The sequence below is a fragment of the Rhinatrema bivittatum genome, chromosome 4, assembly GCF_901001135.1.
Source record: "Rhinatrema bivittatum chromosome 4, aRhiBiv1.1, whole genome shotgun sequence".
Taxonomy (NCBI): Eukaryota; Metazoa; Chordata; class Amphibia; order Gymnophiona; family Rhinatrematidae; genus Rhinatrema; species Rhinatrema bivittatum.
The window spans coordinates 53,751,236-53,768,364 of NC_042618.1; the positions used below are offsets into that span (position 1 = coordinate 53,751,236).

General features: G+C 43.1%; 1 protein-coding gene across 6 annotated transcripts in view; it reads left to right on the forward strand.

Moving 5' to 3' along the window:
* Positions 1–17,129, forward strand: part of PPP2R5E (protein phosphatase 2 regulatory subunit B'epsilon) — a 261,379-nt gene that overhangs the window by 111,299 nt on the left and 132,951 nt on the right. For all 6 annotated transcript variants that reach the window (XM_029598137.1, XM_029598136.1, XM_029598133.1 and 3 more), the window contains exon 3: positions 1,198–1,394. In XM_029598137.1, coding sequence (XP_029453997.1) covers positions 1,198–1,394 — 197 coding nt within the window. The remainder of the gene's footprint in view (positions 1–1,197; positions 1,395–17,129) is intronic.

The window sequence follows — 17,129 nt, forward strand, 5'->3', positions numbered from 1 at the left end:
TCCAATGTTGCGAAGACTTCACTGGCTTCCAATTTCGTATAGAGTCACGCTTAAAATTCTTACATTAATATTCCAGATGCTAAACAGTATGGGCCTCAAATATCTTCAGGACCATTTGAAGTATTATTTACTCAAACAAACATTACTTTCTTCTCAAGATCTCTTTCTTGGTGTAGTGCCACCAAATAAGATTAGTCTAGTGGATACCAGCAAGAAATCTTTTTCTTGCATAGATTACTGTAGAATTCTTTTTCTAAAGGCTTCAGATAGAGCAAGGCCCTTACTTTCAGAAGACACTGTAAGGCATAGCTCTTTACTGGGTTTTGAGTCTGGGTAAGATCTTGAATATAATTTCATTTTGGACTGTTCAGATTTATATATTTTACAGGACCATTATGATGATTTGATGATTTTTATTTATGGATCTTTATTTGTTAATAGAGGTTCCTTTCTGTACATGGAATAATGCTGATTATGTCTGTCTTTTAACTAAATGTTTGTATTGGTGTCTATTATTTTGATGTGTGTTGATAAAGCTGTTTTTTGATTAATTTAAATTATCGCTGCACTGCCCGGAGCTGTTTATGGGTAGGCAGTAAATAAAAGACTAAATAGATAAAAGAAGGGACTCAAAAATAGGAATAACTTATAGATGTAAAAATTGAGAAATAGGAAACAGATTATATGCTTTTTAATCAGTCTTTTGAGATGCAAAAAATTGAATCTCTTGGATGTTTTATTTTACTTGCAGAATTAGAGTTTTTAGTAATAAAATAAATGTGGTTTTAGACTTTTTTTTTTTATGGGATATGTTTGCACCTATGTAACAATGGATAATAAAGTTAAGACAGATTAGTGTACACCTTTGTAAATGCTGCTTTTTTTTTAAAATCACAAATAAAGTAGTACAGTTGACCTCTTTGAAAAAAATGATCAATAAACACTTGCTTGATACCCTTTAGAATAATTTAAGATATGTGTGTCTAGCTTTCAAAAACTATGCTCACTTTATTAGGTCAGTGTAGAATGGCTCATGAAGGGAACATAGCTTTCGAAAGCTGTTCACAGATGAATTAAGCTACTTTGTATTGGACTGTCATCTATATTTGTGTTTAACTTTTCTGATCACAGAGAAACATTTCTGTCCTTTTTAAATAAATATCAGACTCACAAAAGTTGTTTTTTTTTATTTCATAGACGTTCCAACCTCAGAACAGCCGGAATTGTTCCTAAAGAAACTTCAGCAGTGCTGTGTAATTTTTGACTTCATGGATACATTATCCGATCTTAAAATGAAAGAATACAAGCGATCTACTCTTAATGAATTGGTGGACTACATTACAATAAGCAGAGGCTGTTTGACAGAGCAGACTTACCCTGAAGTAGTTAGAATGGTGAGTTTGTGTGTTTCTCTTGGATGTACTTGTATTCTCATCGTGTCAGTCAACCCGTTGACTTTGCATGCTGCTGTTGGATGAAGTCCTTTTGAAGATGCTTGGGCAAGCTGTCCACCTGCGCTCTTTTAAGTAGTGACAATCATCGGCACAACACCCAGGAGTTGGCCTCAAAAATGAGAAGGGATCATTTAGTTGTTATGGTTTGTTTGTAAAGAGTCTACTATGTTGAAAATATTGCTTTAGTACATATATTTTTATTTATAGTATGCTGTTTCCTGTTCCTTGATGAAGCAGTTGATGGCATTTCATTTATCTCAATCCCACTTCTGACATGCCCTAGGCCTACTCAAACATATATAATATATGTACTTTGTTTCATTATATGTTCTTTTTGTAAGGTATTCAGATATGGATTCTGTGTACTAAGATGCTGTAACAAAACTATCTTGGTTGAAATGTTCATCTGTGGGTGTACAAACCTATCATATATTATTCAGCAGCAAATCTTTTTTAAATCTTGCTTTTCACCATAGACAAGCAGGATATTTCAGCCAAACAAGTGATTGACATCATCAGATGGTGCTGATGCAGAGCATATCTCCAAAACTAAAGAAAAACCTAGAAGGCTTTCCTGACATGTGCAAGACTTCCTATCTAGCCGCTGCCGCATAGGGCTACTTTAGTCTCTTTTTGTCTGTGGACTTGGTCAGGCATGATTTTTTATTCTTTCAGAAATTTTGTATTAGTGATTCAGGTCTCAGTTGCTTCTTTCCTGTCCCTCTTATACTCTTGAGATAGAGTTATTGGCACTATTTTAGTTATTTTTGATGATAGGTATTAAACCCTTGGAGTTCTCCCAGTTAGGCCTAGACTGTCACCTTTTTTGGTGCAATTTTTGTCATTTCATTTTGCCAAGTCTATTTTCCTCAGTGGTACAGAAGTAGGCCAGCAGTTCTAAGTGGTGCCTGGCATTGAATTGAAAGATGCCTAAGACTTATCGTAGGATTGCAAATGCTGTCTGAAAGAATGTCATGGTGTCTTTAATTGTGACATCTGTTTCCCAGGGCTATTAACTTACAAAGATTGCTAAAACTCAGAAGAGACCTGGGAGCTATGATCCATCTTGAGCTTTTTATTTTAGAATGTACTTTGTTCTAGTAGTAGGTTGGGTTTTTTTTTTTTTTTTTATTATGAGCTGTTTTTATTGTATGATGATATAATTTGTTTACTGTGTCTAGTTATGTATACCACCTTGATTGTTAGGAAAGGTGGTATAATTGAATAAACTAAACCCTATTGGCCGAGACAGATTTTGTTTCCATTCCTTTTGCAGATGTTCATTAGGGATCCAATCAGGTAGGGGAATTCCCTAAAACTCATCACTCAGAATCAAGGGCTGCTGCAGCAGCATGTCAATATCGCATCCCTTCTCCTCACAGCCTGGATGTGGAAAGGGTAACGCTGCAACCTCTGAATCTGTTGGAGAATGTGTTGCATATTCTTCTGGCTATCAGGAAGAATTCTTTGTGGAAATCCTATGGTTTTAAGTGGAAGACGTTTGCCTTGTGTGAGGAAAAGGCCCTAGAACACTCTCTCTTGTTCTGCACAAAAACAGTTTGATTACCTTCTACATCTTTCTGAGTCTAGTTTATAAACCAACTCTATTAGGGTTCATCTCTGTGCAAGGCACTTACCACCACCATGTAAAAGGTGAACCCTTCATTTGGGGCTTACTTCAGTTGAATCTTGCCATCAGTCTTCCCACTATGTCATGGCACTTCATTATGGGTCTGATGCCACTGATGGAAGGTCCTTTTGAGCCTCTTGCCTCCTGTGAGCTGAAGAACTAACTATACCTAGAATATCATATTTTTGGTAGCAGTCACTTCGGCACGCGGAGTCGGTGAGCTCCAGGGCCTAGTGACTTTTCCACCTTATACTAAGTTTTTCAACAATAGAGTGGTTTTGCGCATACATAAGTTCATAGTTCTACCTTACTGTAGAAAAGGACACAGTTTCTCACTGAAAATTAAAACCACAAAATTCCCTAATTACATAGGTGGAAAGAGGAAGAAAAGTCCTCTGAGCAGAGCAAAAAGTGCAAGTTCCCTTTTATCATTCTGTCTGCATGTTAATGAGGTGGTAAAAAAAAAAAAAAAAATGCATTTTTTTAAATTTGTGCCTTCTATGAAATCTAAGGCCTTTTCTCACAACTATAATTTTCGGTTGGTGAGCCAATCACTAGTCATTACTACTGTTGATTATTGTAATGCCCTCTACCTAGGCCTGCCACAGAATAACATTAGGGTTTACAAATTGTCTAAAATGCTGCAATTTGTATTATAATAGTGCCCCTGTACATGAGCATAATACAGCCATCCTAAACAAACTCCATTGGCTACCACTGTCCTGGAGAATCCAGTTTAAGATTGTCACGCTGATTAACAAAGTTATCAGTGGCCTTGCCCCTCACTGCCTTAATTCTGTATTAGAGATCGATCATTGTGCCCAAACCTCAGGCTCATCATTTATAAATCTGCTTGATTTGCCTTCCCCGAAATTGATTCGGCTTGCCAAATTCCATGAGCAATCTTTCTGTGTTGCTAGCCCCTTGCTTTGGAATTCACTTCCTGAGGAGATTGCATCTAAGCACTGTTCATTGTTTCCCTGTACATATTTTCTCCTCACGTTTCCGTCTTCACCCCCCCCTGCCCCCCCCTTTGTCTCGACCACCCCCTCCCCTCCCTCCCCTATTTATTTAGTTATTGATCTGTTACTATGTTCTAGGTTACACAATGTTCCTTGTAAAGGCTTTGCCTATATATATCCTTGTTTTAAGTTATCTGTAAACCGGCACGATGTGCAAACGGTTGCCGGTATATAAAATTAAATAAATAAAAAAAAATAAAATAAAATAAAGCCATCCTTGCTTGCTTCAGAAACTTACTCAAAGCTCACATCATTATACATGCTTTCAACCAATACATCAAGTTTTGCTATGACGAATGTCAGATTCTGCTGCACTTCTCCAAAGTGGCTTGGCATGGCAGGCAATCACATTTTTTTCATCGGGGTGCATTAACTGTTCACAGTTGACATCTTTTACCAGCCTGAGGTTTTAACTGTTGGGTTTAACCTTCGTTCTCATTAAATGTTCTCATCTTGTCTGTGTTAAATTTAATTATGTATCTTAAATTGTTACCCGCCTAGAACTGCGGATAGAGTGGGCTACAAGGTTGTTTTTTTCTTTTTTTTAATATATAAATCACAAAATCTCTATAGGTCAAAAAACTTCCTTAGTTTTAGTGCCAATATAAATAACAGTTGTGTGTGCAAAAAATCCTTGTGGAGAAATAGCCAATAGCTAAGGCATTAAAGCATAGTGTCGCTTAGCTTAATAGTGCCACACAGGGCACTGAAATTTGATGTTAATTTAGCGTATTGCTGCAGAACGTCCAAATTGTAATCCACTGGAATAGAATGCTTAAGTCACACTAGAGGAAATTCTTCACAAGATTTTACACATAGAAACAATAGAAATGACTGCAGAAAAGGACCAAACGGTCCATCCAGTCTGCCGTAAGCTTATGATAGTATTTGCCATGCTATACATGTCACGCCTATACTTAATCAGTTTTCCAGACCATCAAAGTCTGGGCGCTTGTTGGTTGTTTTTTGAGTCCAATTCCCTGTTACCTCTTGCCCGTTGAAGCAGAGAGAAATGTTGGAGTTGCATCAAAAGTATCAGGCTTATTGGTTAAGGTAGTAACAACCGCATTAGCAAGTTACCCCCATGCTTATTTGTTTTGCCAGACCGTAAAATTCAACGTCCTTGTTGGTTGCTGTCTGAATCTAATTCCCCTTTTTCTCTTTTCCCCCTGCCGTTGAAGCAGAGAGCAGTGTAGGAGTTGCATCAACAGTATGAAGGCTTGTTGGTTAAGGATAGTAACCACCACACCAGCAAGTTACCCCCATGTACTATTTTCTACATTTCCATCCTCTAGCCTTAAGGGATCCACAGTGTTTATCCCATGCCCCTTTGAAATCTTTTACTGTTTTTTGTCTTCACAACCTCCTCCAGAGCGCTGATTTGGCCAGCTATTCAAGGTGCTTCAGGGCAGTTCTAAAAAGGAAAAATTAGATGTGAGCAGCAAAACTTCTAATACATTTTGAAAAAGAAAAAAGCTGACATTTATAATAGACACTTGCAAAGTCTTCAGTGTGACAAAGTGTACAGAATATTTACAAAGACAGTGTAATGATGAGCTGACAGTGAGATATCTCCACGGCCAGCCCCACCTACCCAACCCGCAGGATACCATCCCTTTCTTGCTGTGGCTCCTTGGGTCCAGTGTCGCTTAGCATGTTTGTTTTATCAGTGCCGCGGCAGGAACCTGGTCGCAGTGCCTGAAAGTGATGTCACAGCAGCAGGCCATTTAAACCCTGACGAATCCATCAGCAGGTGCTTTTGCAGCAGGTCCCCTGCATTCTTGCAGTGCTTGTTGCTCGGCGTTCCTGTGTTCAATTGTTCCTGTGTCCCACTCCTTTTCTGTGCTCTCTGGTGTCCTTGTGTTCCTGTCTGTTCCCGTGTCCCTGCTTGTTCCCTGGACTTCACTTGTGAGTCCTAGTCTTGCATGGTGTCCGCTTCCTCGTCTGCCTGTGTTGACTTTGGTTCCCTTCTGTCTTCTGGTGCCCTGACCTCGGATTGGCTCTTGACTCTTCTTCACTCTCAGCCTGCCTTGACCCCAGATTGAACCTCGACTCATCTTTGTTCTCTGTCTGCCCTGACCTCAGACTGGACCTTGATTCTGCTTCACCCTCAGTCTATTTCGACCTCAGTTCTGCTGCTAAGTCCTGCCGGCCATTAGAACCTACGGGCTCAACACAAGGGGAGGTGGTCGGTCAGGCAAAGTCCAGGTTTTGTGGTGAGTCAGCTGCCACCTATTAACAGGCTCATTACTGCTCAGCATGACAGACAGCAGCACTCACTCCCAGCGCAAACCTTATTTATGTATGGTGCTGCAAACACAGATCAGCTGATCTATAAGCAACCAACCAGGAAACCCATGTCAGGGATTGAAAAATATAGCCTATCAGATTTACTAAAGGATGGTAACCAATGAAGAAATACAGGCCAGGGCTGTCAATCCTTAAGTCTAAAAGCCTCATAAAAATAAACCCCACTCAACGGTGATATTAAGAACCATCTGTTCTGCAGTTTTTAATTGAAAAGTTTACTTTTGCTCCAAGCGATGCAGTTGTGCATCGCTTGGAGAAATCTAAGAGAAGGATCCCCTTCTCTTAGATTTTTCTTAATGTGGTCTATGGCAAAATAAATCTCAGTTGCTCGAAAGGGGGCCCATGCTATTTGCACTGCCAAACCAAAGGTGCAGTGGTTTAATTGCATCATAGACTACTGCGATGCTCCACTAATTGAGTTCTCAATCTTCTGCTGGTCTAACCAATTTGCCGCCTGATTGTACACCCAAGCGGTCTATGTGCACAGTGTCCTGGACCTTTTCTTTATGTTGGCAAGACCAGTAGGACAGGACATCGGTAGGCCACCTAAAATTGGCCTCCATGGCCCCCACCTCCTCTTGGAGTTGCTTTCTCCAAGTCTTATACTTTATCATGGATTGAGGGTCCTCATTGGGATGTAAGGGAGTGGCTAGAGCTGCACATGCCCAGTGAGTATGTTCGAAGCCTTTAGAAGCTTTGAGGTCAAACATCTGTGCCAGGCTCTATCTGATAATGGCACCCACATGTGAGGAGTGACAGCCTGCTCTCCTTGGAGAGCATCTGTAACATCTTTGCTTTATCTGTGGACAGCGGGATAATCAACACCACATTCCCTTCCACTTTTCTCTGTGTAGTTGACTTCTATAAGTTATGTAAGAGTGAGGGAGCACTGCACAGCAACTATAGTATGGGAAGTCCTGTGCATGTCAGGTGAAGCCACCTAGGGTTTTGTTTTTTTTTTTCCCACTGCGAAGAAGTATAATGCACCAATGGTGTCAGTTGACATCACCTACTTGATTGGCTGGTTATCCTGATGTTTGCGGAGAACACCCATTGCAGGTAAGCAACCTAGTTTTTATTTTCAAATTCCAAGTGCTGCTTTCTGGCTAATATGACTTCCTGTTGGTCCTTGGTAGAGAGAATTTCATGGAACAGCACCAAGGACTCATAAGGTAATTATAATGCTGCCATTGTAAGTAAGATAGTGTATATAAGTCCAACATATTTAAAATGTATTTTTCTACTCCAGGTGTGTAACATTATAGTATGCTTTTAGTACTTTTGATGTGCAGCTTAGCATTTCAGTATAGCCAACTTGATTATATATACCAAAATTTTGCTTTCAATTCCTGATGAGAAAACTATACTTTTTCCCTATGCTGCACAATCTTACCTAAATTAAATTTGGGATCCTCAGTATCTGCATTCATGTTTCTTTATTTCTGATGAATGAGGGCATTGTTTATAATAATTGGTAGATAGAAATGAATGAAGAATAACAACAATAACATTTAATTACTTTTTTCCATCATATAGAAGACTCTTGAGCTTGTTGAACTAGTGAAAGGACTGACTTTTAGCAATCCATAAAAAAGTATTTGGCCTGCGGATATGACCATGAATAAGATACTAGCAGGATTTACACTTTTGAGGGTGGTTATTATACAAGGCACAAACTTAGATTGTAAGCCCTCTGGGGATAGGGAAATACCTACAGTATCTGAATGTAAACTGATGTGATATCTCAGATCGAATGTTGGTATATAAAAAATAATAAATAAAATAAATAAAGGCTCAGAGCTTGGTCGAGGCTGCCTTCTGTTGCCAGTAGTTATGGCAGCTCAGTGGTTTTGGATTATACTGAAAACAACTACTAGCAGCAGAAGGAAATTGGCTCTCCTGGCAGCTCAGAGTTCCAGCTGGGCAATGTGCCTTTCAAAATAAATAATTCCCAGAAGATGGCAAGCCCTAAATATATATAGCACCGGGCATTGAGTTTTATTAAGATTTTGTAAACTGTGATACAATATTTTTTTACTCTTGCAATTTTGTCATTTTTTTTTTAGTTCAGCCATGTATTAAAACTTGTAGGAGGTACCGAGATCAGTATTCTAACGGGTTTATCTGGCCAAGTTTGGGACTTAGCTGGGAAAAGCCGTGGTTTCAAATATCCTACCCCACTGATCCTGAATGGGATGGATCAGCTGTCAGTGAAGGGACCAGTCCTGGTTAGAGTGGAGTGAATAATGGAATATCTTAAGTGCTGTTACCTGCCAGCTGTACCAATACTTGGATATTTATTTTCTATCCTCCTGCCCCTTGGGAGTAGGTAAGAACCTTTCCTCCTCCCACTGGGTTAATTTAGGCTTTTGGGGGTTTGGGATGAAGAGGGTCACACTGTCTTGCTTTTTTTTTTTTTTTTAAAGGGAAAGGTGGAACAGGCTGCTGGGTCGCAACTTTATTTTTTTTTTTAACTGTGGGGAAGATTGGGCTATTACAGCCAGCTACATAATTTTGAAAGTTTATTTTCAGGGGCAAGAGAGGACTGCTACAGCATGCAACATTTTTATTTTAAGTTTTGGGGTGGGCAGAGGGATATTGGGCTGCTTTGGCCTGATATATCCTTTTCTTCAAACGTTCATTAAGCCAGTGAGTGGCAAACTTATCTGGTCTTCAGTTGAGTATATTCGGTGAACGGTCAGTTTCGCCAAATATTTGGTTAAAGTTTTCCAAATAAATTTTCCCAGATAAGTTGGCCACTCGCTGGATTACTGGATATTGACCTGACAAATTCTACCATTATTATCAGTGTGTGCAAGTTTTCATAATTGTGTGATCTTTGTATCTTTTCATGCATCCAGTGAGAATTTCCTGAATGAAAATTATAATTTGGAGTTTGTGGAATATAAGAATCTGTAAATTAATATATTTATGTTCTCAATAATGTAAAACCAGGTTTGTAGATTTTTCTTTTTACTGTCTGGGATTGGAAATTTTATTAATATACTTTGACTGTCATAGTTGACAGATTGGAAAGGGAAGATAAGGCTAGAGTGGAAAGATTGATTGAATTCTTTGCTTCACTGTTTGGAGTGGAATAGGTAATGCAAATCGGTTGTTTACTTTACTTTAAAAAAATAAATAAAAAGGCTAGTAACCATGAAGTTACTAAGTAGCACATTTTAAAACAAATTAGAGAAAATACTTTTTCACTGAATGCACAATTAAGCTTTGACATACATTGTTAAAGGATGTAGTGAAGGCAATTAACATTCTCCCAGGACAAGCAGAATGGTAGTCCTCACACATGGGTGACATCATCAGATAGAGTCTGACGTGGAAAACTAATGTCAGAGTTTCTAGAAACTTTGACTGCACACTGAGCATGCCCAGCATGCCACTATCCACGTGTCTATGTGAGGTCCCTCTTCAGTCTCTGGAATGGATTGTCAACTTCACCAAGAGCAGCCTGGTCCCGTCCCAGTCGTTGGAGTTTCTGGGAGCTCACTTCGACACCAAGAATGCCAGGGTTTTTCTGCATCCGGACAGAGCTCATTCTCTGCGTCAGCAGATTCAAGGATTTATGGCGCTCGAGACGCCCACTGCCTGGGACTACCTGCAGGTACTGGGGACCATGGCCTCGACCATTGATCTGGTTTCTTGGGCATTTGCGCATCTGAGGCCTCTGCAGAGATCCCTACTCACCCGGTGGCAGCCGGTGTCGAGAGATTTCCAGGCAATCCTTCCAATTCCGAGAGGAACCTTCATCAGTCTCCATTGGTGGCTGGAACTGCAGCACCTAGCTCAGGGGGTGTTGCTGGAGGACCCGGATTGGGTGATTATCACCACGGACGCCAGCCTCACAGGCTGGGGAGCGGTCTGTTGGGACAGCTCAATCCAGGGTCGATGGACGGAGGAACAGTCGAAGTGGCCCATCAACCGCTTGGAGACCAGGGCGGTCCGTCTGGCATTACAGGGTTTCTTCCCCATAGTACGCCATCAAGCAGTCAGGGTGCTATCGGACAATGTGACTACAGTGGCGTACATCAATCGCCAGGGAGGCACGAGAAGTCGGTTGGTTTCTCTGGAAACCGACAAATTGATGGAGTGGGCAGAGCTTCACCTCCAACGACTAGTGGCCTCGCATATAGCGGGAGTGGACAACTTACAGGCGGACTTTCTCAGCCGACAAAACTTGGATCCTGGAGAGTGGGAGCTCTCGCAGCAGGCGATGCGGATAATAGTACGGCGATGGGGGACACCGCACATAGACCTAATGGCAACTGCCAGAAATGCAAAGGCCGCCCACTTCTTCAGCCGCAGGCGGGAGCGTGGCGCCGAGGGCGTGGACGCGCTGGTCCTGCCCTGGCCGCGCCACTGTCTCCTATATGTTTTCCCACCGTGGCCCCTCGTGGGCAAGGTCATCCGCAGGATAGAGGCACACCAAGGGCCGGTGATCCTTGTGGCGCCAGAGTGGCCCTGACGACCGTGGTTCGCGGATCTGCGCAATTTGACGGTGGAGGGTCCCCTTCATCTCGGTCAGCTGCCACGTCTTCTACGCCAGGGACCAATATTTTTCAAGGAGGCAGATCGCTTCTGTCTTGTTGCCTGGCTTTTGAGAGGCGTCAGTTGAGGAGGCGCGGTTATCCGGAGCCGGTTATTTCAACGCTACTGAAAGCACGTAAGATGTCCACCTCTGTTACCTATGTTCGAGTCTGGAAGGTCTTTGAGGATTGGTGTGGAGCGAATGACATTCTTCCCATGCAGGCCTCAGTGCCACAAGTCCTTTCCTTCTTGCAGGCAGGCTTGGATTTGGGTCTTGCTTACAATTCTCTTCGGGTTCAGGTGGCGGCCTTGGTGGCTTTTCTTCGCAATGGAAATAAGGAGTTTCTGTCCTCGCATCCGGACGTCTCCCGTTTCCTTAAAGGAGTGAAACACTTGAAGCCTCCGATTCGCCCACCTTGTCCGTCGTGGAATCTGAATCTGGTGCTCCGAGTCCTCTGTGGTTCGCCGTTCGAACCTCTAAGCTCGGCTACCATCAAGGACGTCACTCTCAAGACCATTTTTTCTTGTGGCAATCAGTTCAGCAAGATGTATTTCCGAGCTGCAGGCCCTATCCTGTCATGAACCATACCTTCGTTACACGCCTGAAGAGGTTTTGCTGAGGACGGTTCCTTCTTTTCTCCCTAAAGTGGTTTCGGCATTCCACCTCAACCAATCGGTGGAATTACCATCTTTTGCCTCTTCTGAGTCTGGAGACCTGCGTAGACTGGATGTACGGTGGTCTCTGATACGCTATCTGGAGGTGACTAATGATTTTCGGCTCTCCGATCAACTGTTTATCCTCTGGTCCGGACCCCGGAAGGGTTGCATGGCCTCCAAACAATCTATAGCGCGGTGGTTGAAGGGAGCGATCATAGCGGCGTACCTTGGCGTAGGTAAGTCCCCTCCGCTGGTTGTCAAGGCTCATTCTCTTCGAGCCCAGGCGACATCTTGGGCGGAGAGTTCCTCCGTCTCCACTCAGGAGATTTGTAGAGCGGCCACCTGGAAGTCGATCCATACTTTTGCGAGACATTATCGCCTGGACGTCGGTGCTCCGTCGGGCGGTCAGCTTGGAGACAAGGTAATACGAGCAGGGCTGTCTGCGGCCCACCCGTGATGGGAAAGCTTTGGTACATCCCACCGTCTGGAATGATCCTGGTATGCACAGGGAAAAGAAAATTATTCCTTACCTGCTAATTTTCGTTCCTGTAATACCATGGATCATTCCAGACACCCTCCCTTGGTTTGGGGGTTTGCTTGTGGGACATCCCTGCCTACCTGTCTTAACAATCTTTTACTCTGTATTTCGAATACTGCGCGTCTTTTTTGTTCATGCACTGCTGTTCGCAAGTTCACTGTTCAGAATTTAGTTGCTGTTTATTTGGACAGTGGTTATTTCAATTCCTTCTTTGATTACTTGATCCCTCTGTTTTTAGTCTCTCTCTCTTTTGGGCTTTGTTAGTCTAGTTACTGAGAGCTGTTACAGGGGAGGCGTGGTTATATGGGTCCTCCCCTGGGAATTTTGTGTTCTGACTCCATCTGCTGGACATGGAACATAACCCACCGTCTGGAATGATCCATGGTATTACAGGAACGAAAATTAGCAGGTAAGGAATAATTTTCTTATTCTGCTGTCCTAGGAGAACACCTGTTACAGGTAAGCAACTCTGCTTAGCTGTGTTTAAAAAAGGTTTAGACTAGTTTCTGGAGAAAAAATGCACAAACTGTTATTAACTAGGTAAACTTGATGAAAGCCAGTGCTTATCCCTGGGTGCAGGCAACATGGAATCTTTCTGCTGTGTAGGATCCTGTCAAGTATTTGTGACCTGGATTGACCACTGTTGGAAACAGGACACTGGACTTGATCGACCCTGGTCTAACCCAGTATGATAGTTCTTATGTTTTTAAGAAAATTCTTAGCTGCCAAATGGAACAGCTCCCTTATGATGAGAAGCAGGAGAGGTTAGGGCTCTTCAGCTGGGAAAAAGAGACAGCAGAGACGGGTTATGATAGACATTTATAAAATTGTGAGTGAGGTGGAACAGGTAAATAAAGGATGATTATTTAGTCTTTTAAATAATACTAAAGAAAGGGATACTTCATGAAACTAACTGGTAGCAGATTAAAACAAATCGTAGAAAATATTTTTTCACGTAACACATAATCAAGCTGTGAAATTTGGTGCCAGAGAATGTGGTGAAGAAAACTAGCATAGCAAGGTTTAAAAGAGGTTTGGACAAGTTCCTGACATTCTGCCTGACTCTGGATTTGGTTATTTGTTGCTTGCTCTGATCACCTGCCCAATTCTCGTCCACTCGTCGATGGTCTTCACTCCCATCTCCGTTCCAAGGTTAAGACTGTTAGCCTCTCCCATTGGATCCACAAAGTTTGTAACAGCTTACAAGCCTTCCTTCAGATGTAGTCCTCCGCTTCCCCCATTTCTTTCCAGTCTGATCCTCAGCCGGTGGCTCCTCCCTCTTCCAGTCCTTTGCTTAAGCGCCGGGGCTTGCCTCGGCTCCCTGCCGGGTGTTCCCAACAGGAATCTGGATGGCATTGATGATGAGTTTGATCCTGATTCCCTGGAAGATGGGGAAATTTCTCCAGGTTGGAACCATATCAAACATGTTGCGCTTCATTCATAGAGATGAAATGCTGGCCCTGATTTCCCAGACCTTGAAACAGCTAAATGTCCCTGGTTCGGATGCTTTGTCAGAGCCAAGGAAGAATCCCATTTTGGTTTCCTTATGTAAAGCCTCGTGTGTTTTTCCCTGTGATGGATGCCATTCAGGAATTGATTGATCTGGAATGGGATGCCCAGAGGTAAATATTTTAAAGGGGTTTGGGCATAGGAAGGCCTGTACCCCCTGGATCCAGCTGTGAGAGAGCGTTTGTATTTTCCCAAAGTGGATGCTCTGGTATGTGCCATTTCTAAGCGGACGACTATCCCTGTAGTGGGAGGAGTAACCTTGAAGGACTTATATGATAGAAGGACTGAAGCTATTTTTAAGTAAGGCTTTGAGGCAGTAGTGATGAATTTACAGATTGTCTCCTGTTGCACCCTAGTGGCAAGATCTTATTTATTTTATTTATTTAAATTCTTTTAATATATCGATGCTCAAGACCAGGTCTTATCGTACCGATTTACAATAAACTAGGGGGGGAAACCAGTTAACACAGAAAGCGAAAATTACAGTAAAACAGGGAATGTAGAACAAGGCCGTTTGAAGAAAAGGGATAGATTAAACAATTTCTAACTGGAGAGCAATGCAGGTAAGCAGAGAGCAATTGCTTACATGGTTAAAATTATATACAGTTGACATAGCGGTGTCGATTTGACAAGTTATTTGAGAGAGCAGTTCTTGTCTGCTTCTCTCTCAGGAGGTTGAGTCTGGAGGGAATTCCAGAGCGGTTATGGAGCCTGCTGCCACTATTTTAGCAGACACAGGCTGTGATTTGATCTGGCCCTCAGCCAGAGGAGTGGCTTCGGTGATAGCGATCAGGTGTCAACTCTGGCTGTGAAATTGGTCAGCTATTGCAGCTTCCAAAGCCAATCTTACCAAGATGTCCTTTAAATGTTCGCTCTTGTTTGGGAGCGAGTTGGAGAAACTGGTCAGTAAGTAGGGCGAATCACTGGTTCCTCCATTACCAGAGGATAAGAAGCAGATGCCACGCCCCTTTAGCATGAGAGATCGTGCTAGGGGATGCAAGCATTTTTGACCATATGGAGGAGTGACCTTTCAGAAGACTCAACCTTTTGGTAAGTCTCAGACCTTTCATCCCAGACAGCCCAGAAGGAGTGCGGGCTCGGGTAGTGGATCCTCCCGAGCCTCCCAAAGAAGGTTTGCTAATTTACTTTCAGGAACAGGAGATTGAGGGACACCTCTCTCTCTTCTGTAGGAGGTGGGTCGAGATCACATCGGATCAATGGGTCCTGGAGGTGATATGAGAAGGATATGCGCTGGAATTTCACAGTCTTCCTTGGGATGTATTCATGGCCTTACCCTGCCACTCCCCGCAGAAGAAGCAAGCAGTGAAGAATACTTTGGCAAGGCTCCTCGGTCTGAGGGCTATGATTCTGGTGCCAATGTCTCAAGAAAATATGGGGCGATATTCAGTTTATTTTGTCGTGCCAAAGAAAAAGGGGTCCTTTTGTCCCATCCTGGATCTTGAAAGTGTCAACAGTCATCTGTGGGTGACACATTTTCGCATGGAGACCTTATGCTTAGTGATAATGACCATGCAGTATGGGGAATTTCTGACCTCTTTCAATCTGTCTGAAGCATATCTTCACATTCACATTTGACTAGAGCATCAATGCTTTCTGCGGTTCTTAGTTCTGGGACGCCATTATCAATTTTGGGCATTGCCTTTTGGTCTGGCCACCGCTCCCAGGACCTTTTCCAAGGTAATGGTGGTAGTTGTGGCAGAATTGAGAAAGGATGGGATTCTAGTACACCCATATTTGGTTGACTGGCTGATTCGAGCCAAGTCTCTGGAAAAGAGCCGCCTGGTGACCTGCAAGGTGATCTCCATGTTATAGGAGCTTGACTGGGTGGTGAACGTGGCCAAGAGCAGTCTTCAGCCTGCGCAGTCATTGGACCTTGGGGTTCAGTTCAACATGAAGCAGGGCAATGTTTTCCTGCCAGAAGTTCGTATTCAGAAGTTGATGGCACAGCTATGTCTATTGATGAATACTCTGCACACGATGATATGGTCCTACCTGCTGGTACTTGATTTAATGGCAGCAACCCTGGAAGTGGTACCATGGGAGAGAGCGCATATGCATCCTCTTCAGCGCTCCCTGTTGTCTCGGTGCAACCCACAGTCTCTTGACTATTCGATTTAGCTCCACCTGCCAATAGAGGTCTCCTTCTGTCTGCAGTGGTGGCTACAACCGGAAAATCTAAGGAAGAGAATTTCCCTAGCACTACCAGACTGGTTAGTACTGATGATAGATGATAGATGCAAGCCTCCATGGTTGGGGAGCTCATTGTCAGGAGCTGAAAGCGCAAGGACACTGAGATGCAGAAGAGTCTCTCTGGAACATCAAATCGTTTGGAAGACATGGCAGTCCAGCTGGCATGTTTCCAGTTCGGCAACAGGGCAGGATCAAATGGTCCAGCTACTATCAGACAGCGCAACGACTATGACTTATTAAAATTAGCAGGGAGGAACCAAGAGCCAACAACTTGTTGGCTCTTGGTTCCTCCCTGCTAATTTAGCAGGAAAAGACAATGTAAGAGCAGATTTGCTCAGCAGGGAAAGTCTGGACCCAAGAAAGTGGGTGCTATCAAACAAGGTTTTTCAGCTGATTCTGGATCGCTGGGGTCTCCTGTTTCTAGACTTGATGGCAACTTCTCACAATGCTAAAGTTCCACAATTCTTCAGTCGCAGGAGAGATCCAAAGTAGTTGGGGATCGATGACTTGGTGCAGGAGAGGCCAAAAGACAAGTTGCTGTACGCCTTTCCTGCATGGCTCATGTTGGGCAGATTAGTCGAAAGGATCGAGTGCCACAAAGGGATGGTGCTCTTAGTTGCTCCAGATTGGCACAGGAGACCATGGTATGCGGATCTGTGGCGGCTCCTGGCAGAATCACTCTTTCGGCTTCCGGCGCACAGGGATCTGTTGCATCAGGGTCCTTTTATTTACGAAGATCTGACTTTATTTTGTCTTACAGAATGGCCCTTGAAAGGACTTGTTTGCTGAAATGTGGATACTTTGCTGCAGTGATTTCCGCCTTGCTAAGAGCTGGAATGTTCTCCACTTCCTTGGCCTATGTGCGAGTTTGGCAAGTGTTTGAGGGGTGTAAGGATCGAGGTACTCTTCCTTGTTTGGTCAAGATCCTGCTCATTTTGGAATTTTTGCAGGATGGCTTGAATAAAGGCTTGGCACTTAATTCCTTAAATGTACAAGTAGCGGCTCTCACCTGTTTCAGAGGTCAGGTGAATGGTAGATCCTTGTTAGCTCATTCTATTGTGGCCCGTTTCCTGAAAAGAGTGAAACATCTTCATCCTCCTTTATGGTGCTCTTATGGAGTCTTAATTTCGTATTGGATTTCTTAGCAGGTCCTACCTTTAGACCGATGCATAACCTGACCTTGTGGTTACTGACATTGAAAACTGTGTTTCTTGTGGCAGTTTGTTCTGCGCGTAGGATTTTCAAACTACAGG